The 21926-nt window shown below is 38.8% G+C and overlaps 1 protein-coding gene across 1 annotated transcript in view; it reads left to right on the top strand.

The window, feature by feature from the left end:
* MYO16 (myosin XVI) overlaps nucleotides 1-21926 on the top strand; it is a 258913-nt gene that overhangs the window by 12368 nt on the left and 224619 nt on the right. The window contains exons 2-3 of the mRNA XM_062515094.1: nucleotides 12913-12983; nucleotides 16573-16716. Of these exons, the coding sequence (XP_062371078.1) occupies nucleotides 12913-12983; nucleotides 16573-16716 (215 nt within the window). The remainder of the gene's footprint in view (nucleotides 1-12912; nucleotides 12984-16572; nucleotides 16717-21926) is intronic.

The following is a 21926-nucleotide window of genomic DNA, read 5'->3' as shown; positions in this document are numbered from 1 at the left end:
TTTTTGTTCTACTAGAAGGACATCCTATAAAAGGGTACCAACAATCAAACCTTCTAGTAATGGTAATCTGCACTTCACTGCCTTCTCCATTCCTGTACAGGGTGAATGTTAGACTTCATTTGCTTTCAAGCCTCTCCCTAAAAATCCTATGGATCACATATTTAGATTTATACAAGTTGAACAGAAACGGACAGATCTAAAGTCCAAATATATATAGTTCGACTGATGCTTCTGGATTAGTCCTTATCTCTTTTTATTAACTTAGGCACTTCTGGTATGGAGTTCTCTCTGACTTTTCCCTGATTAACCAGCTACCTGTCAGATGTATTGTTTGAGCAAATGAAAACATATGTCACTGGGTATCACTGGGGAAGTTTTGAGGCTCTGTAGTTGTAGCTCATCACTGCAGCACAAACCTACCATGTGGCTCTGTATGAACAGGGATTCATTGGTATGACTCAGAATTGAGAGCTCTTCTTCTGTCATGTGATGTTGGTTGCTCCTTTCCTTTGATGACATCAAGATTGAATTCACAGAGTTAAAAGATCAGTCTGACTAAAAGGACCTCAGAAGGTCCAATAGTCCAATATCATGCTAACATTTTAGAGCAATGAGACAACTCGGGTATTGAACTAAGGAAGCTCTTATTGTAGTGCAAGAGCAGACTAAGCAAAGCAGAGAAATTCCTGTGGAGAGCAACTGATAATTCTGCTTCAAAGCCAAATTAAACTGTCAGCTTTTATGTCAGACTTTTACTTTCTATAAACTATAAAACAGAGGTGCTAATAGCAGGTACTGTGTGAGTGTAATTTTGTCCTCTCCATGCAGGCCTTAACTCACACTGTGGCAACCCATACTTGTGAAAAATGAAGTAAAACATAAATAAAGCAAAATTTGCTTTGTGTTGGTTGCTCCAGCTTTGGCATAATAATTTTGCTATTCTAGTGGCTGACTGCTATCAGAGAAGAGGAGGCAGAGGATCTTTGATACATTACATCCTATGTTCCCCAGATCCTCAAATTCTTCACTGGTAACCCCTTGTCAGTTCACCTTACATAAGATTGGTATGTAGATTTAGCTGTCTGTAACCTTGGTGATATTGAATTCAGAACTGCTTGTTCTTCAAGTTTCTCTCTTTGGTTGAACATTTCTTTCAGATGAACTGTTATAAACCTGTCATTTTGGTTCCTGTGCACCTGTATGGATTTTGGCATTTCATACTGAGCTTTGAAATAAATGAAATCTATATTGCTTCAGTCTTCAGCTGCCCAAGTCTGACAGCCTTATCTCAAAGCAGATACATCGAGGTGTTTTAAGTGTCAGTCACAGTTTTCAAGTTTGATGGTTCTTTCCTTCCATGCTGGCTTTATACACATGTTCTGTTGTGATAATGATATTTCAACTGTTTTTTGTTGTTGGCATATTGGTAGTGGTGGTTGCTGCTGTAACTGGTGTGGAAAAATGAAAGTGTTATCCAGAATGCACTGAAGTTGGAAGCTCCAGAAACAGGTGTGGGATGCGAGTTGAGTGGGAGCAGGATGATTTCCAGGAGGCTGTGCTTGTATAGTCAGAGCAGCCCTGACTGGAAGAGATTATGTCTCCTGTCTAGACTTGTCTGTGGGCAATTTGCTCTCCTTGCTGGACCTCCAGGCCACCATCAGTTATCAGGGAGACTAATAAAGATTCCAAAATGTATTAAGACAAATTTAGTTAAAATATGACCCTTATTAGTGTTATTGTTGTAGTCACTACAGACAGAAGACTCCTAGTCTGCATGAAGAATACCCAGCAGGCAAGTGTGAAAGTTAGTATTTGGGCCTCTTTTCAGAAATTAACAAGGATTAAAAATGTTTTTGTGTTATAATATGAAATGTGACAAGTTTTGCCCTCTGCCAAGAGTGAAAGAATTCCTTGCAGATTGGGAGTTTGGGAGCCAACATGTAAGAGAAGATCTAGCTGTAACTGTCAGACCCTTCATATCATGGAAGGAGGTGAAAAATTAGAAAAAACTGAAGAAGGCTTGGACATCAGTGGGTATAACTTGCTTGAAATACCTTTAGGGAAAATATAATTTGTTTCAAGAATGCAGCAGTTCAGCCAAATCAAATTCGGGAAAACAAGTAATGAGAAATGAAAACATCTTTGAGCTAGGTCCACAGGTATAGTTGCTTTCTTTGCAGACTTGTTGCACAAGTCTTTCACCTAATCAGTATGTGAAGATATTCATACCTGTTTTATATTGTGCGCAGGTTAATAGGACTTGGTAACCAGCATGTTACAACCAATACAGTAAGTGCTGAATAGAGTTGTAAGGTAATGCCTGATAATTTTACCCAAACTGAAGCATTTGTGCAGCATGCATGCTTTTTATAGTTATCTTTATATGGGAGGCTCATGACAGGACCCCATATGCTGCTTTCTTGCAGTGATCATGACCAAACAGTACAGGTAATCTCTCCACACCTCTTGTACCAGTTTCTCAGTCACAAATTCTTAGCAGAGGAGGAGGGGTTTCACATTGATTCTCCAGAAGATCAGTTTTGTGGATATGGTGTTTCCATCTCTGAGGTGACAAAGAAAGCAAATCCTGTTCCATCACCTCCATTAGGAGGTGTCATTCTGTCCATTCTGTGCAAGGAGTCGTAAATCTTTGCAAACTTCATGGATTGTGTTAGGAAAAGAAAAAGAAGTTGAGTGTTGAGGGTGTGCATTGTGAAGTAGAAAAGAACCATTAAGAAGTTCTTGGCTGTTTTAGGCAAACCGTGAAAGACTGTTACTGATACTGATATTGTTGAAAAATGTGTGACATGAATACACCGAAGTCCAATTTCTCTCTATCTTAAAACTTTGTAAAAGTGAAGAGGGGAATTATTTCATTAGTGCGTGGGGTTTCTCTTCACATCTCTTGACCACCTCTAAGACGTCTGACAGAGAATGCTGGTATCAGTAGTCTGAAGTGTGCTGATAGTTTGGGGTTTACCATACAGCAGGATGTGTTTCAACCAGAAAGTTTTTCACAACACACCAGTTTTAATGTACTGTAAAATTATGTACGTGGATAAATAGGATTTTAGTCAGAAAAACTTAATTATGTGGACATTCAAAGTGCCAAGGTAGAACAGCAGAGACTTGATCCTGCTCCCATGAAACCTATGGAAATGTGGAAGGGACTGGAATTCCTTCTTGAGGTGATAGTTTGTTCAAAATGAATTAAATACAGGTAAATGTTGTAAGGGCACCATGAGGGTCACAGCTGCTCTGTGGGCCACTGGGATCATGGGGGCCACCCAGGGCAGCTGGACAGGGTCTGGCAGTGGGGTCCTGTCCCACTGCTCCAGCTGGATGCTATGTCAGTGCTGTATTCTCTAATTCAGAAAATTTCATTCATAATTTTATGATGCCGTTCCTACCACCATTTTTACTGCAGGCTGCTTCTATCAAATTTAGCAATTGTGTGGCTGCAGAGTAAGTCAGTTCAGCAAACATCCAAAAGACAGTGCACCACACCCTAGAACTAACAGCTAAATTCTGTGTCACCTCTGAACCGATTCACCCTCCTGTTGCACAGCTGCTGAGGCTGATGCAGAGAAAGAAAGAAAACATTTGGGTGTCTTGGAAACACTGACTTGATTTTAATAGTTCCCTAAGGATACTTCTAATACCAAATTACACTTAAAAGTGTGTTTCTAACACAGTTTAAGCTAAAATTGAAGCTGACATTGGTTGCTCTCCTTTCTATCTGGCTCTGCTTGTGTCCCACCCTTTTGTCCTCCCATGTTTATGCTCATTTTGGAATGAGGTAGGAAGATGAACCATCTGGAAACTGCCTTTCTTAAGGTTGTTTTTCAGCTGATTTAGCTTTCCATCCCAGCTCATGGCAGAGTGACATGTGGCACTGCTGTGCAGAGATGAGGGCAGGAGTGTGTGAACGAATGCAGGAGCAAGAGGGAAGCAGCTCTGTTTTTGATAATGTAAACTGTCACAGATCACACGCTGAGTAAGGTGGTGCCTTAGCCATGTATGTCAAGTGGTGAGATGTTCCTGGAGCTGCACATTTTCTTCATAGTTTTGGTCACTCATACGCCACACACACAAGTATTTTAGATAAATGCATGGATCGGTAATGCCCCTAGTTTGTTCTATACTGCCTGGTTTAAGTTTGCTTCCTTGTGCATTGCAGAGCCTGGGAATTCCAGGAAACACATGGGATCTAACAGCCAGTGGTCTACAGCTGGTAATTAGTACCATTTAGCAGCTGCTGAGCAGGATACTAGTCTGTTATCCTTGAAGATCTCTAATACACATCTTAATGAGTTGCTTACAAGGCTTCTAAGCCAGCTGGCATAAACTTGCTCTGCATGTTGTGGGAGTTAAAAAGGGACTGAGTCTTACTTCATAAGGAATATAAGTCAGCAGTAATTTGATTTATGGTGATTAAGTAACGTTGGCACTGGATCAACATAAATGTTGGTGAAACAGAGGGTGTGTACAGATTGTTCAGATGAAAATTTGTGTTATATGCAAATTCTGTAACTGTTATAATTGAGGAAAAGCATGGGTATTGATGCCTGGAAAGGCTGACCTTAAACACAGACTAGACAGAGAAAAAGGAATAAAACAGGTATTGATTGAAAGATTACACTTCGGGCAGTGCAGGAGGCTGGATGGGGCTACACCCAAATCAAATCCAAGATGGATCCTGGTCACGAGTCTTTACACTTTTATAAGTATTGGTCCATCTACATATTGGGGTCAGTTGTCCAACCACAGCCCCAGGCTATGAAAGATCAGCCCCCTGGCTTGCCCCTTTTCCCTCACCGATGTTTATACTTTTTGGGTAATGGGTGTCCTTGATTCTCTACCTAGAAAGGAATTGTTTTGTCTAACTACCCTGTTAAGAGAATTTACACCTAATATGAAGTTTCTGAGTTACACACTAGAATCTGAAAAATATAAAAGCTAAAACTCAAGGCATCAGTATGACAATGGTTTTCAAATTAAGGTACTGACCACAGAATGGGTTATTTTGCTGATATATGTTTTAGTGTTTATCATTTTATGACTATGGGACTGGAAATTTGCAAATTCTGAGATAAATTTAACTTATTTCATAAAATGCTGTAAGATCTGAGGTCTTTATTCAATCCTACAAACATTTGAATGTACCATCAGGTGTCTCTGAAAAGTTTCAGGTTGCTGAAAAGTTGACCTAAAATTTGTACAGGTAATTTAAAGAGCTTTTAAACATTTCTCTAAGGTGAACCTAGTGGGTTGTGAGCTTTTGTAATACTTGATTGTAGCCTGATGATAAAGTTCTTATTGGTTTTGTTCATCTTTTTCAGGAACTCCAGGAAATTCTATACAAGGTAGACATAAAATATGTGTAACAAATGAAATACATGACCTAAATGCTAGGTTTTTTTCTCCTATTTCTTAACCTTGAAATAAATAAATGTGATTAACTAGCCGGAAGTGAAAGTTTTAAGAAAAGCTATTTTTAAGTTTACTGTATGACGAACTACTTTCCCCTAAGGTTAATTTTAGAGTGTTCAATTTCTGGTAAATGTTACAAAGCTTTGTTTTATTGCAATTTTATCTCACTAACAGACATTCTGGATTCAGTCAGGTCTGTGCTACCAGTTTTTGTTGACATAGCTATTTTGTTCTCAGAAGCAGCTATGATGGCAAAACCCTGTGTTATTAGCTGTGATGATAGACCCAGTATTTTTAGCTAAGCATGTGTTATTGTAAGGTGGTGTTGAATGATTATAGCAACACCTCTATTATATACACAGGTTGTAGGTGCAGTAAGATAAAATTACAGCTTTATCAGTGACTAAGACCTTACCAGTACACTTTTCTCCCTCTGGCCTGGCCAAAGCTCTAAGTGAAGGTGAAACCACAGGTCACCCCGATTACTTTTTGATCATTGGGGTGCCCCTTGCAGCAATGTCTTTGGGCCATAGCACTGAATGGATACTTCCAATCTTCTCAGAATTACTGTGATTTACACCACTGTTTTGCCTTCCAACTCAGGCATGCTAATGCTGACTGCTGCCCATTGTCACTTTCATGTAAAGAGATAAATTAACTTGTCACTGCTTGGGCATTTTAAGAGGCACAGACTAGGATTTTTTTAAGCCATTGGGTATGTGAACTTACTATTTTCCAGTGGAGACACAGACTGCATTATATTTAATGTACACAGAAATGAAAGAGGGTGAGTTTGCCTGAAGGAAAATTTTTAAATGTGGCAGTTCTTAAATAACTGTAGTCCCTAACTCATAAATTATTCTGGCTGTGTCTACAGTGATAGAGATGTCTGTCCCATGAGACAACTGTGACTCTCCTCATGGATCTCACTGGTGTTTGACTTAGTGAGTGTGTGGCTTGGAGACATAACCATTCTTTTCCATATGGTTTTCCAGTTCAAGATGCCTCAGGTAACAGGAGGGCTGTGCTCTCAACCTCCAGCATGATAGTGCATGGCAGGAAGCTGTCAGGGCTGGTGAGTGCCCACGCATGGACACACAACTGTTGATGGCGTGAGAGCTGGTAGGAAAGTGGCACAAGACTAGGCACAAAGAAAGGGAATTATCTTCTCACATACTCACCTGTGCTGCTTGAAGGTCACCCCCACACTGAGTGATCAAACCCCTCAGCTGTTTCCAAGGCTGGAGTCTTACTGGTTTCTCCACAAAGAGAGTATAGGAAAGAACTACCATGTATTTTGATCTTTCAGCATTTAAGGTGGGAGAGATGCTGAGTGGGGCTGTAGGACTACCTCTATCAGTCTGTTTCATTGGTGGCCTGGTTTTTTTCTTTTGAAGGTAATATTGTGTCCAGAGGAGCATAGAAATCAGCCTGACATTCCACATAATACTTTTAATTTAATAAGAGAATCAATGACCCAGTTGGTTTGGGATTGTAGTATTATGATTCCTGGCTATTTGAAATAAACACTATAAATTGTGGGAACTCTGAGAGGGAGGATGGAAATGACAGCCCTGTCCTTATCAACACTCTGTTCAAGCAGTGGGCACTACAGCTTGGATCTGCAAGACTTAACACTCAAATTCAAACAGTATGGAAAGGATGATTTCCCTCTCTTCATTTCTGATGTCTGTGAATTGCACACTTATCTGTCCAAATGTGCATATTTTGTTTGCTGCCTTTAATCTTTGTGCAGCAGAGATGGGAATTTATTTCCAAGCGCTCTCCTAAAAATGAGGAGATCTGAACAAGGCTGACAGATGTTGCCAATGAACTCTGGAAATATTTTGTGCAAAAAGCAGTGGGATTACAAATCAGTTGTTTGCAAAGCTCATTAAGGGCATGACTGCTCTGAATAAACACTGTCAACTGATGAGCTTGCTCAGAAGGAAAGCCTGAGCCATTGCACTAGGGATAGTGGGGATACTGATAGCAGCAGTACTGCTGCAGCAGATGTCTTTGTTAGGTAAACAAGACACCTTAAAAGAATAAATTACCACCACTGGTACTTGGATTTTAAAATTTATTTTTAACTACTCATAGCAAAGGCAGGAGGTAAATGTTTTTTTCTAAGACTACATTAACCAAACATTCATGACACTTTGGATTATTTCATTTGGTGTTCTGATTAAGAAATTACCAGAGACTAGACTTCATCTTTTCTCACATGCAGGTGAATTGTGTAGCTGGTTTCTCCTAAACACCTTTGGTACAAGCTGAAAGGTATGGAGGTATGAAAGATACGAACTGCTGAGGAATGAGGAAATAGAATTAAAGATGTGTGAATGTGGAGAGAATTCTAAGTGATTAATCTGTACAGAGTTTAAGATGCCAGTGGTGGAAAAAATATCTGACTGTGTAGGAACTAATGGGTAAAACATGACTCTTAACTGGTGGAAGTAGAAGGGGTGGAAGGATGCTATTACACATCTTTCAGTTTTACCTCTGTTGTGATTCAATTTCATGGTCAGTTTATGCCCAAACTACTTTCAGCTATTGGTGGAATGTGGTGGCTACACCATTTTCCCTATTCATACCCGTTACCCAGTACCACATTCCCTGATCTTTAGTCTGGCTGGGAAACTAACTTTGCTATGTTCCAAGTGACAAAAACGTGCAGCCAGGGGTAGGAGGAGAATGTGATAATCCATTCCAGAATCATCAGCATTTTAGCTATGCTTCTGCAGAAGTTAAGTCATGTTTATGCACATCATGAACAAGTAAAGCCTTCCAGCTGGAGTTATTCCTGCTAAACTAAAGAGAACAAAAATAGATGTTAACAGGAACAAAGTTTACACTAGCTGGCTGCTATTCCAGAGGAACAATTAATAGGAGCATACTCTGGCACTCTATATACAGCACAGTAGATGGCCAAATGTTAGGTTTTACATATGTTAGGTGTCTTTTCTTGTTTGTTCTGTTACTACTAAAACTGAGTTTGCTGTGAATGCAACATTGCCCAGTGCCTAACTTCGTGTTGCCATCAGTAGCAGATCCCTGGTGAGTTACTGATAGCCCTCTCAATTCACGTTTCAGGTTCTGCAGTGACTTCAGATCAGAACTCCTTTTGTCTGCAGCATACATAAGGTCACAGATAGCTCTAGATGCCAGCATAGCTAGATTATAACTACAGGGTAGTGTAAGTGCTAGTTGCTGCCATGTATATCATAATCCTTAATGAATCATGTACCAGTTACACAGAGCTAAACAAAACTGTGCTAGGTAATTGTCACCTTGTCATCAGCCAGTTGCTGTAACAACTTAAACAAAGCTCAAAGCAAGCCAAGACAAGCCCAGATAAAGTAAAGCCTTAGGGCCCTAGTTCCACAGGCAGAGTTAGTACCAGACCTGTGCCTGGTAACAGGCACAGCAATAATGACTGTAGGGTATTATAAAGCTATATTATAAATTGTAATCTAGTCAATACAATAAATGGAAAGCTCTGGAATAATTTGGTTAAAATTATGACATCAAGGAATGTAAAAAGCTCTGTTGATTATTACCTTTCTTTTCTGATAAGACTTTGATGCATCCAGTGCTTTCTAAAACACCTTTATTAGATATGAAATTAGGTATGAAACTCTGTTTTAAATTGTCAGTAGTTTTGTGTGTCAAATCTAAAATATATCAATGAATGGATGGACCTGTTTCTCCACACACAGGAAGGACTTCAGAGTTTGCTGAAAGTTTTTTTACTCTGGGTTTACTTTTTTTCTCGTAAATGTCAGTTTCCTGCTTTTAAGTCAGTTTTTAGTCTCATCTTTCCTGTAAACTTTTCTTACATGGAGGATTGCAAGTAAAACATGTTTTAAAAGAAACTCTTGAGAAAGCTTCCTTAAAATTGCATTCATTAAGAGATATTTTGCTTTTCTTGAATAGTTCTATATTACTTTCTGTCCTCATTAACGCATTAAATCCCAAATTACTATCAGTAGCTAGTATTTGCTATCTACTTCTAGGTAGTAGTTCTATCAAAAGGAAAATATGAACATAATGTGAATATTTTCTACTGACTAGTAAAGTCATAAGTAATGATCTAAGTGAGTTGTCTAGTAGGAAGGGGGATTTGTTTCTGTGGTCTCCCTTCCTTGATTTTATTTAATTTTTTTTATTGTGTTTTGCAGATGGGATAAATTCAAGGAAAAGGTTTTTTTTTTTTATTTTTACTCGTTTTTAAATGCAAAGGCATGTAGCATATAATCCTGATTCAGGACACAGACTTTTGTCCAGTTGAGAGTTTGCATATCTTGTCCTGGTAGTCTGTGTGATGTGAATTTCATGAAGCACTGATCAAGCTGTGCAATAATGAGGAAAAAGACACCAGACCAAAAAAAAAAAAAAAGCTACTGATGTTTTATCCGAATTCCCTAATGTTTTTATATGTGACTCAGTAATTTGTTTATGGGCACAGTTACTTTAATATTCTACTTGAAGATCGGAGTTAACATATTAATTCTTTATGCTGCAATCTTGGTTACTTTTCTGCTAGTAGAAAAAAAAATCAAGGCAAACCAATTAATTCTAATGGATTTCAAACTTGGATCTAGAAATGGTCTGTTGTTTTTTTTTGTTTCAACTGGAAGGAGTTGCAAAATGGATCTGGAAAGACACTACTTTGTTTTGCATAGCTTCTCTAGGAGAACCAAGTCTTCAGGGGTCGGTGGGAGGAAGATATCCAATAAATTGCCCATATTTTTTTCTACCTGAGTAGCTAGAGTTTGTTTCTGTCTCTTGGTTACTATTTTAGGTACCAGATGAAATTGTTGTAGAATACTGTTAGAAATGCAATTTCCCAACCCACTGACCATGTGTCCTGCTCCTTCCAAAAGACAGAAGTCTTCATCCTCTGTCTTTGCATAGAAGGACCTTCTGAAACCACATTTGGTGATCCCAAGGTTCATAAATGATTGAGTTTGTCTCAGTGACCCAACAAGAAATTCCACATTTGATTTTTGCTGGTGTTATTTTTTGTGCCATCAGAGTCAGTTCCCACATGCAGAGACAGCCAGAGGTAAAGATGTGTGAGTCCCTTTGTGAATGGGGGAAGGGAACAGACTCCTTTGGTTAACACCTTACCTGTCTTATCCCATCTTGTAGAAACACAGACTGAGGATGCTGTTTCATATCAGTCCTAATCAGTATCAGACTTCTGCCACCAACACACAGTGTGCTTACTCTTTCACCACATGATGTGTGATATTTTTTTCCCCTGTAAAACAGGAGATGGAGGAAAAGGAGCACTTTGGAGTGTTAATTTCTTCAGGTGAAATCCTGATGAGATTCAGAGAATGAAATTATTTCCAGAGCCTTAAGAAATCTTCTGTGATATGGAAATAATATTTTCTGCCCTACTAAAGAAATGGCATAACATAGGAACGTTGGAAATATTAACTCTTGAGGAGGATGTAGTTGTATGCTTGTCTAAGAAAGGAGGATTTATAAGTCTTTACTCACTTTAAACCTGAGGTAGAGAGAGCATCTCCATATGTGGTCAGAAATTTAGGTATTAAAAAAAGGAACTTAGTTCTGAACCTCTAGTTTTAGTGGTCTCTCTCTGGATGAGGACAAATGTGTGCTTCAGTATGAGATCTATGGGTCTAAGAGAGCAGAAAGGAATAGTTTGCTTTTTATTGTTCATCCATTTCTGATGACATTATGAAATGTTTTAAATATTTTCATCTTGCTTAGCAGGTGCTGTGCAGGTTTTTATATTCTGTGTTAACTAATGCTCCCATTCTAATTTTGGTGGATATGCTGGGGACTACAGGGACTTCTAATAATGGCTAATTTTCAAAGTGGCATTTGCCAGAATATATAAGTCTTGTACAGTTATGTAAGTTAAATGAGGCAAGACCTTTGGTGAGGAGTAATAGGTACCATGGAACTATTCATAAAGTAGAAATTTATGCACTACTTTTGGTTGATCTTTTATTTTCAAAGTTTTAAAAAAGCAAAATATTAAATTATTTTGCCTAACTATTGTAAACATTTGTCCATTATACCAGTGATTTTTTGCTATATGATGTACTTAGTAATGATGATACCAAGTGTTTCACTCTAATTTTGCAGATTTGCAACTATTTAACCAAATATTATTTCTTAGGAGAAACTTTTCTAGGGCACCTGGTCAAAAATAATTCAGCACATTCAGAAAACTTTGCTTCTGTAAAGTGGCAATATTTGAAGAGTGACCCCTTTCAAATAGGTTAAGTAAGTGTCTGAATGCTGTAACAAGTTTAAATGTACAGTGAAAATGGAGTTGCAGTATATCCTTGGGAGAAAGAAAACAGATACAGAAAATTTATAGATAGGAAAGAGGTGGTGGTCATGAGTCTGTTGACAGATCCACAGAAGAGCCTCGAGACAAATCTCTGGCCCTCCTGTAGGACAGACATCTCAGTGGAACCCATTTCACAACTTAAAATTTCTTTGCAGTTGTTCACCCAAATCCATCCAGGATCTTAACTAAGAATTAAGCTCAAGACAGAACCACCTGTGCTCCCACTCAGGAAATATTATTGGCAGCTATTCTTATGGAGAGAGGCCTTTTACAATGGTTTTCCATGCCAGTTCAATGAAGACAGGGTTGCAGTACTGGTGTGGAGTCCCCTGGTACTGCCAGGCGTTGCTATTGTACAGTTCTATTCAAGAAATGAAGAAATGAACTCTGTTTCCATGAGTTGGTCAGTGCTTTGATTCAGAGTGAAAAGGTTATAAAAGCAATAAAGACCATGGGGGGAAAGTGCTGAATTTTTACACTTGAGTGAGCACCTGTGTGAAAGGGTTGTGGTTTTGCTTGCACTTATAAGCCTGTTTTCATTTCAAAGGGTCTTGATACATATAAGTGGGAGTGGAGTGTGGCTCCAAATATCGTTTTAAAGATTATGCTGCATCAGTGATCTGACAATGCACTGGAAAGGTTAAATTGAGTGCAGATCATTTAGCTTTGGTATGATGATTAATTTCAAGTGATATCAGTTATGAATAATAGTTTCAAATATTTACTGAAAAAGTCAATATATTGCATGGGAACTTTGAAAAGCAAAATAGCACCAGTTAACTGTGATTTTACTCCCAAATGAACTCCAGTGATTGTGACCTTGACATGGCTCTTTCCTCCAGCCCTGTCCTCCCCTCTTGTATGTACAAAACTGGCATGTTCATCTGTACACTTGAACAGTCCTTGATACTGTTGATATTTACTGTTCATAATCAAAGGTCTTTTGCTTTACAGGCTTGGTTATTAAAACAGGTGAGATGGCAAACGTTGGCATGATAGTTTATATACAAGATTTCAATATATTATTAAATCCCCTGATGAAGATGACTAAGAATCAGCCTATTAACAGTTCAGAATTAGGTGTACTGCTGTTATATTAGGTACATTAACTCTTGTTGCTCTTTTCTGTGATATTTCAGTGCTACGGCTGTTGAAGGATGGTGCTGACCCTCATATGCTCCTTTCCTCAGGAGGCTCCTTGCTCCACCTGGTAAGAGTGATTGAAGATTAGTTTTAGTGACTGTGGATAAATATGGTGGTATAGTGAGTAGCAGATTTGGCATATTAACAAAGAAGAAAGACTTAGCAATTTTTTTTTAATATACACTGAGCTCTTCCATGTCTGTTATTGCATCCAGATATGTTTTTTAAATGAATCGGCATTTTCAAATTGCTTACAAAAAATGGATCATATTATAGGAGTGGTAGCTAACAAAGTAGAATGAAGTGTTTTATTTAGAAATTATCTGTGCAGCAAGAAAGAGCAAAGGAAATACTGCTTGGTTCCAAATACAAAACTTTATGGTTCAATGACTCACATGTCCTATTTGAAGAAACCCCCCATGACTTAGCATTTTTCCTTTTGTTTTTGTGATACTTTCTTGCACCTGCATGTGGATATTTAACACATTATATGCATTTAGTAAATCATTATTTGCATATAAATTTAGATCAAGTAACAGGAAGATCAAAGATAAACAACTGGTATATAATAATGGAAGTAAAAACAAGAGGTAAGGACATCAAAGGCAGACAGAAAGAAAATACCATAGGAGTAGAATTTTGGCATTGCTGAAGCCAGTAGCAGGATTCATAAATAATTCCTACATCTTACAATCCTTTTCTTTGGTCTGTGATGCTTCAGTTGCAGACGTGCTGTCTCTTCAATGTGAAATTGTTTTAAGACATTTGCACACTGTGCTCAAAGAAATGTGACCAAGCAAAGTAAGAAAAGTCTGCTGACAGTGTTTCATTTTAGAACAGTTGGATTGTATTTCTCATAGTATGTATACAAAATGCAGTAATTTATTGATGAGAAACAGCCCCTGTAATATTAATGGACTCAGCACACCTGCAGTCATGCTCTTGCAAGATACAGTATTTCCACTATGTAATTAATTTGTGTTTTCCATCTTCCATGGCCACGCTATTTAACCAAGGACTTTAGGAAATAGAGGCTAAAGTAAGGGAAAAGTGCAGTACTGATTTAGAAGAGATAAGTTTGAATTATCTTTTCTCCAGCTATTTTTCTGCTGTAAAGATGCTCAAGCACTCTTTAAAAACGCAGTTCAAATGCTATGTTTTCTTTGATATTCCCAAACACAGGCATCCCAAATCTTACTCCATGCCAAAAGCCATGGGAGACAATCTTTATCTTCAGTGTGTATGATTTGGCTCTGTCAGGCATTTTAAAATAAAAGAAAGAAAAATTAATCTTCAGGGATTTTCAGTGGTTTTATCTAGTTTAACTGATGCGCAGTTTTTAACTACAGATAAATTCTGCAGTTGTACTGTGCCATTTTAGGTTTCTTGATCTATATTATGCCCCAATTTGCTGTCACAATCAGTATCTTTCAACTGGTGCCTGCTGCTTCACAGGCACACATATGTTTCCAAAGGAAGGAAAGTTTTCTGCAGTAAGAAATTTGCAGTAGAAAGCTGTGTGTAACCTACTGCCTCAGTTTAGTCAGAGTTACTTTTAAGTACTCATAATTCATTTACAGGAAAATGCTCGTCCTACTGGAGATAGAGACAAATCTGAATTCAATGAATCTGGGTTTGACCTTGATTTGAGAGCAGTACAGACAGGAGAGGAGAATCATGATACAGGGAAACAAGATAAGCCAAACTTACTTTTCAGCAAGAATTGAAACCAGTAATTTAGTATGCACCTGTGTTATATTCTTAAAGCTCACTCAGATCCATTCTGAGTGTTACAACTGTGAAGCTGCTTGGTCCAAATGGGAGCTTAGTGTTTATTCTTTCCACTTGTAGGCTAAATGTTTTGGTGTCAGAATGAATGGAAAATATATGTATTCTTCTTAAAATACTATTCATTATATAATTCTGTTTTCCTTTTCCATATCTGTTAACTTCCAAAATGTGATATAATTCTAAGAGAAAGAAAGAGTCACATGTGACACTTGATAAAGATTCTGATTTTGTCTCTGTAGAGAGTATCCCAATATGGTTGAATCTAGGCAAGCTGTGGGAACTTCAAAGGTATTCACTGGACCCTCTTTAGGTTCCAGAAGAGGAGAAGTATAATAAAAAGCGAGTACGTGCCTGAGCTGCCCATCCAGTACAAAGCACAGAGGGTCAGTTCAATCCCCACAGGCAACCACCCACCCCCACCCTTATAACTAAGTATATGTGTCACAGTTTTATTCTGGATCTTTAACTGAGCTTGTCCAATTGTTTCACAAAACAAAATCTATTAAACGAGAATCAAGGAGCAGCAGCAAATCTAAGCAGCAACTAATCACAAAAGACTCTGTGTTTATTATTAATACACAAAATGGCTCAGTGATATCTGTCATCTCTAGAACTGATTTTTTGTTTTTTGTTTTTATTTTTTTTTTTTGCTTGACAGTAGCTTGAAAATATGGTTGGTGTTAGATTATGCTATCTATAATATACCTCTGATTTGTTAAATTTCAGCATAGAACAGCTCAATTTAAGTTGTACTGATACAATTAATGATACCAATGCAACAAAACTAAACTGTTTCTAGAGCTGCCAGATACATTACACAAGCTAAAGGAAATGCATCAGAATTTAATTTCTGTTCTGTAATTTAATGGTCAGTATATTTAGAAATCATTTAGGGTGGGACTGCTTTTTATTCTGATAGAATTTAATATTCATCTTCAGGGTTATCTATATTCATGATCACAGGGGTATGTGCAGCTGCTGCATTCTGCTGAAGATCTCAACTATATCTTCACAGTCGAATCCACTTACACACTTTTCTGTCTTTCCCACTTCCTTTAGTATCCTGCCTTCCATGCCAGATTAAAGTAAGACTCTCCATAACCTCTTCCCCATAGTGAAAGAGATATGATCCTTCTCTAAAGAGTTACTGAGATTGTGTGTGAGGCCAGAGTTAGGATCTTAATTGAGGTTCCCTGATTGTCTTTTGAGTTATTATCCATAACCTTATGCACAAGAAGTCACAGATGTGACACAGAGGTAAGGTCAAAACAATGTCTAGGACATTTTTTTCTTCTCTACCAAAATTACAGCCATGACCAAGGTATAGAAACATGCACACGTGCATGCATATGCACACACATGCATCCCTCCACCCCACAATAGCACTCTCAGTGTGCAGAGTATTGAACAGGAATCAGTATAGTTTATGGGTTGGAAATAGAAATGGGGTATGAAGAGGGGTGTATCATTGCCCTGAACTGCTTAAAAGGCAGAGAAATTCGTGTATGCATGGACATATGTATGTGTGGTTGTGCATATACTTAGATAGCACTACTTACGATGTGATCATTGTGCATTGATGCCTGTGCACTGATTTGCAATTACAGTACAGAACAGGAAAAAAAAAGGCCTCATCCTTATTGTAGATTCAGCAAGATTTCATAAAGAAAATAGGGGATTCTGTGAGTCATGCACATGGAACTGGAAATCTCCACACAATTATTTCTATGGATTCCTCAGCTGTTGTTCCTTATAAACACAGCAGCTTAACTGCAATGGGTCATCTGCCCAATTTAAATTGTATGCAATAAATTAAGTTGTACACTGAGAAAGCACCATCCCTAATCTGCCCTTTTTTCTTCTAGTGTGCTCGCTATGACAATGCATTTGCTGCAGAAATTCTAATTGACAGAGGAGTAAATGTAAATCATCAAGATGAGGATTTTTGGACATCAATGCATGTAGCCTGTGCCTGTGATAATCCTGATATTGTCCTGCTACTGCTACTGGTAAGTAAAGCAAGCCAATGCATTTTATGCTTGAAAAGGAGACAGAATGTAGCACCCTAAAGTCTGAACTTGCTGTATGAATGCAAAATATTGCTGCTAATCATATAACTGAAAGCATATACATTGTTTGGTTTTTCTTGACATTACTTTGGTGCTCAGGATTTTTAGAAGGCATTTTTAGGACTTCAGTAAGAATAAATTGCAAACATCAATGTCAAGTGTCTCCTGTTAATCCCCTGTGGTCCGGAGCTTATATCTCTGATAAGCACTCGGTCCCAAATGGGCTATTTAGATAATTTCCTTTCTTTTCTCCTTGTCACTTTCTGTTAAGGGTTGAGTTGTCAGACAGTCTTATAAAAAGCTTCCTCTGAAAAGCAAGTATTGGCTCACTTACACTGAGTAGTCATAAACAGTGTTTGTGGACATGGTCAAAATGAGACAAATTTAGTATTTATATAAATAACTTTGACTTTTTAGTGCTGAGTTTGCCCAGTATAGTAATAAATGTGGCATTCAGTCTTTGAAGAGAGCAGTAGTGTGCCCAGGTGGCCAAGAAGGCCAATGGCATCCTGGACTGTACCAGAAATAGTGGCCAGCAGGACCAGGACAATGATTGTCCTCCTGTACTCTGCACCTCAAATCCCGTGCTTGGTTTTGGCCTGCTTACTGCAAAGAAAGACATTGAGGGGCTGGAGCCTGTCCAGGGAAGGGCAACAGAGTTGAGGAAGGTTCTGGAGCACAAATCCTATGAGGAGCAGCTGAGGAAGTTGGGGCTATTTAGGATGGAGAGTAAATGGCTCATAGAAAACCTGAAGGAAGGTTGTAACAAGGTGGGGGTTGGCCTCTCCAGTCAGGTAACAAGCAACAGGACAAGAAGAAATGGCCTCAAGTCACACTAACAAAAATTGAGATTGCGTATTCAGAAAAAAATTCTGTGCTGAAAGGGTAGTCAACATGGGAATAAGCTGCCCAGAAGGTGGCAGAATCAACATCCCTGGAAGTTTTTAAAATGTGTGTAGATGAGACAGCTATGGACGTGGTTTAGTGATGGATTTGGTAGTGCTGAGTTAATGGTTGGGCTCGATGGTCTTAAGTGTCCTTTCCATCGTAAATGATTCTCTGGTTCTGTTTTGTGCTTCCATTCCTAGGACCACAGACTAGTTTTATGTAACAGTAATAATGCAGCTTTTCCTCTCTGTTCATTAATATTGTTCTTTAAAACAGTAGTGCAGAAACAGCTTACAGTCTGACTTAAGGTTTTATACTCTTTTTGCATAATTTAAAAATTTTTATGTTTTAAATAGGTTGTTGCAAGGTCAGAGTTTCTTGTCATGGTTATAATTGTATTGCAATGTTACAGTTAATGGGAAGGGATATATATTTTTAGACTGTGTACTTGATAATACATTTCATGAAATCTCTGTGGGAGATTATTTAGTCTATTCCCTCTGCTCAGACAAGGGCTAGGCACACCAGCTTGCCCAGGACCAAGTCATCAAGGATGGAAAGTCCACAAACTCACTGGGCAACCTGTACAGTAAGAAAAAAAACAACAAAAAACCAAAGCAAAACCCCAAAAACAAACAGACAAAAACCAAAAACTCCAACCCATAACAGAACAAAAGCAACAACAATAAAAAAATCAGATGCATCTGATTTTAGACATCATCAGTACTCCTAGCAAATAAAGGATATAATTCCCAGGTCATTTACTGTCTCTTGTATTACATCAGACTGTCCAGTGTAGATACCTCTGAAGCCTATGTGTCCTGTATATTCTGCATGCACACCTAGACTGATAAACAAATTAGAACAGAGCAGTTGATTTGTAAAAAACTTTTGTACTATGGGACAATCTTATGAGGGAGTGAGTTTTCAGAAATTAAGAAATCTCTCAATGCAGTGCTGTTGTCATTAATAGAAACAGTTTAGGTTACAGAGGGCACTTCTAAAATTTCCCTTGCCCATTTTTGCAAGAAGCTTGATCTAATTAAACTTCAAGTGTTTCTATACAGGTTTATATCCAAAATAATTTTCAAATGCCCTTCATTTGAATGTTTTTTGATTTGGTCCCTGTTTATTACAAGCTACCTTCATCTGAAGGTTCTAAGTATTTTCTGATAGCTTGGTTATCTAATGTATTAAAATTTCAATAAACAAGGGTACAGGCATGCAGATTTTTGCAGATAAAGTTTGAATTGTCCATATTATTTGCAATAATGTCTGGTAAATTTACCCACATTTGGGTGGTCAGCACTTCTAAAGGCAGAGTTTCCTTGACTACATTAATAATATCTTTATACTCTCCCTTCTAGAGTCAAAATAAGGATTTTTAAATTTTGAGATTTAAAGATTTTTAAAGAGATGGCAGAGGAATGGAAATATTCTTATGTAAGCAGTAGGTTTTGAACCATCACATTAATGTTATCTTTAATAACATTTGACAAATTGAAGATGAAAATTGAGGTTGGATAGACTTATTTTTCACAATTCTAAATTGCCTTTGCGTGAGCAGTTCATATTAGAAATTACTTTGCCTCAAGGTTAGTGTTTCATGGACCATGTCTAATGTGTAGCATGAGCCTCGATAATGACAATATGAGCTACAGTCAGCTTCTATTATGCCACAGTTTTTCAGTGGAAGAAAAAAAACACACCTCTTGTAACCTCAGGAATTACTTTTAAAAAATTATTTCTTCTGGACTGAGTTTATAGCCCAGGCAATACCATATTTTCTGTTTTATAGATGTAACCTAAAAGGTAACAGCATGGTCCTTTAATTGTTCAATTCAGATTTCTGGAAAACTCACAGAAGCCAGTGAAGATTTCCTCAGTAAGGAGTTAAAATATTTCTTGAAGGGGAAGTAGAATAAATTAAAAAAAAAAAAAAAAAGGAATGTATGGTATATGTAGATGCCAGAAGGCTATCAATGAAGATTTGCATAAACACTCCCACTTTCTGACTTCTTCACCACCCCTTTGGTGGTCTTCAATTTTCTCTGGCTGAGACAAGATAGTGACTTGTCATTCATCATCTAAACTGTCTGAACTCACAATTTCTTTGCAATTTCTTTGCTCTGGTGTATAGCAATGACAAAATCAAAGCTAATTCACTGCAAACTAGGCGGGGCTGTACCTGTTTGCAACGTGGTAATCGGCTGTTGTGTCCTGTTGGAAGGCTATTGGAATTGTAAATACTGTTTCTGGAATAGATGCAAAATGAAATACTTAAAGTGATTCCTTTCCATAATTTCCAACACTTTAGTCTAGGTGGTATTGCTTTCCGGGGACATATTTCTGTCTTCTCAGTTTTGTAGCTGTCAGCAAGGGGAGGGGAGCCCTGGACTGAACACCCAGGAGATACATTCCGTGTGTGCCAAACAGTGAGTCAATGAGGAGCTATCCCCTGGGCAGCCACCCGCACGTGAGGAGATGCAGAGATCAGGAGTGATCCATAGGGGTCTGCCTGCCGTACATGCCAATGAGGTGGGAAAGTTCACATTCATCAGTCACTGCTCAAACTCATCAGCACTGCATATTCTCCCTGTGGCACAGGGAATGGCTTTTCATGTGTTCTGCATGAAGGAGGCATGAGAATTTACCGCTCAACCTAGGGTTAGGCTTATGCCGGGGATTATGGTTACACCTAGGGTTAGGGCTCAGAAAACCACCAAGTCCACACCATCAACCATCCTGCTCTTTAAAAAAGGCATACCAAGCCGAACACAAATGTGCCAAAACACAGCTTCATTCACCTCTTTTTGATTGGCAGCAGCATCATCCCCATGCAGCTTTCCATATTTCAATACTCCGCCTAGGGTTATGGTTGCGCCAAGGCTAGGGGTTCAGAAAACCAGAAAGCCCAGAGCTTCAAGCACAGTGCAGTGTAAACAGACATACCAAGCAGGACAAACAGCTGAAACAATGTAGCGCCATCCACATTTTTCTGCTAAGCACCTGCCTCCCCCCAATGAGACCTTTACAGCTCCACCCAGGGTTAGGCTTATGCCTAGGGGTAGGGCTCCGGCCAGAGTTAGGGTCGATGAAAGCACAAACCCCAGAGATACAAGCACTCCGCAGTGTAAAAGTGCATGCCTAGCACAAGACAAAACTGCCACAACATGGCTCCTTCAACACCTTTTTTCTTGGCACCAGACTCATGCCTGTAAACATTTATACTACTCTGCCTAGGGTTAGACTTATGCCTAGGTTTAGGATTATGCCTAGGGTTAGGCTTAAGAAAACCACAAACTCCCGTGCTTTAAGAACTCTGTAGTGTAAAAGGAAGGCCATGGCAAGCACAGCACTTTCAGAACATGGTTTCTTCCGCACTGTTCACCTTGGCACCATGTTCACCCCTACGAAAACTTCCACCTCAACCCAGAGCTGGGCTTATGCCTGGAATTCAGGTTACACATAGGGTTAGGGTTCAGAAAACAACAGAGCCCAGAAGTTCAAGCAAACTGCACTGTAAAAAGGCATGCCAAGCTGAAAACACCAGTACCACAACTTCGCTCCATCAACATTTTTGTGCTTCACACCTGCCTCATCCCCATGAGGCCTTTACAGCTCCTCCTAGATTTAGGGATATGCTAGGGATGGTGTTCCAAAAAACACAAACCCCAGAGCTCCAAGCACTATGCAGTGTAAACAACCATGCCTAGTGCAACACAAAACTGCCACAACACGGCTCCTCCAACACCCTTCATCTTCCCACCAAGCTCATCCCTGTTATGATTTTCTTCTCTCCCTGGGGTTATGCTTAGGGTTACAAATATGCCTATGGGTGGGCTTCAGAAAACCACCAACTGAAGATCTTTAAGTGTTCTGCACTTTAAATAGGAATGTGTAGCGGAACACAAAACTGCCAAAATTATACTCCATCCAAATTTTTCTCTATGGCGTCATTCTCACCTCATGAGTCCTTCTCAGCTCTGCCTAGGGCTAGGGCTCAGCCTCGACACAGGGGTCTCAAAACTGCAAACCCCAGAGCTCCAAGCACTCTGCAGTGGAAAAAGGCATGCCTAGCACAACACAAAATTGTCACAACATGCCTCCTTCAACACCTTTTTTCTGGGAACCAGACTCATACCTATTATGATATTCTGCTCTGCCTAGGGTTAGGCTTATGCCTAGGGTTGGGCTACAGAAGACGACCAACTGCAGAGGTTTAAACACTCTGCAGTTTAGATAAGAATGTGTAGCAGAAC

Source organism: Cinclus cinclus, chromosome 2 (assembly GCF_963662255.1).
Source record: "Cinclus cinclus chromosome 2, bCinCin1.1, whole genome shotgun sequence".
Classification (NCBI taxonomy): Eukaryota; Metazoa; Chordata; class Aves; order Passeriformes; family Cinclidae; genus Cinclus; species Cinclus cinclus.
This window is presented reverse-complemented; position numbering and strand designations above follow the sequence as displayed.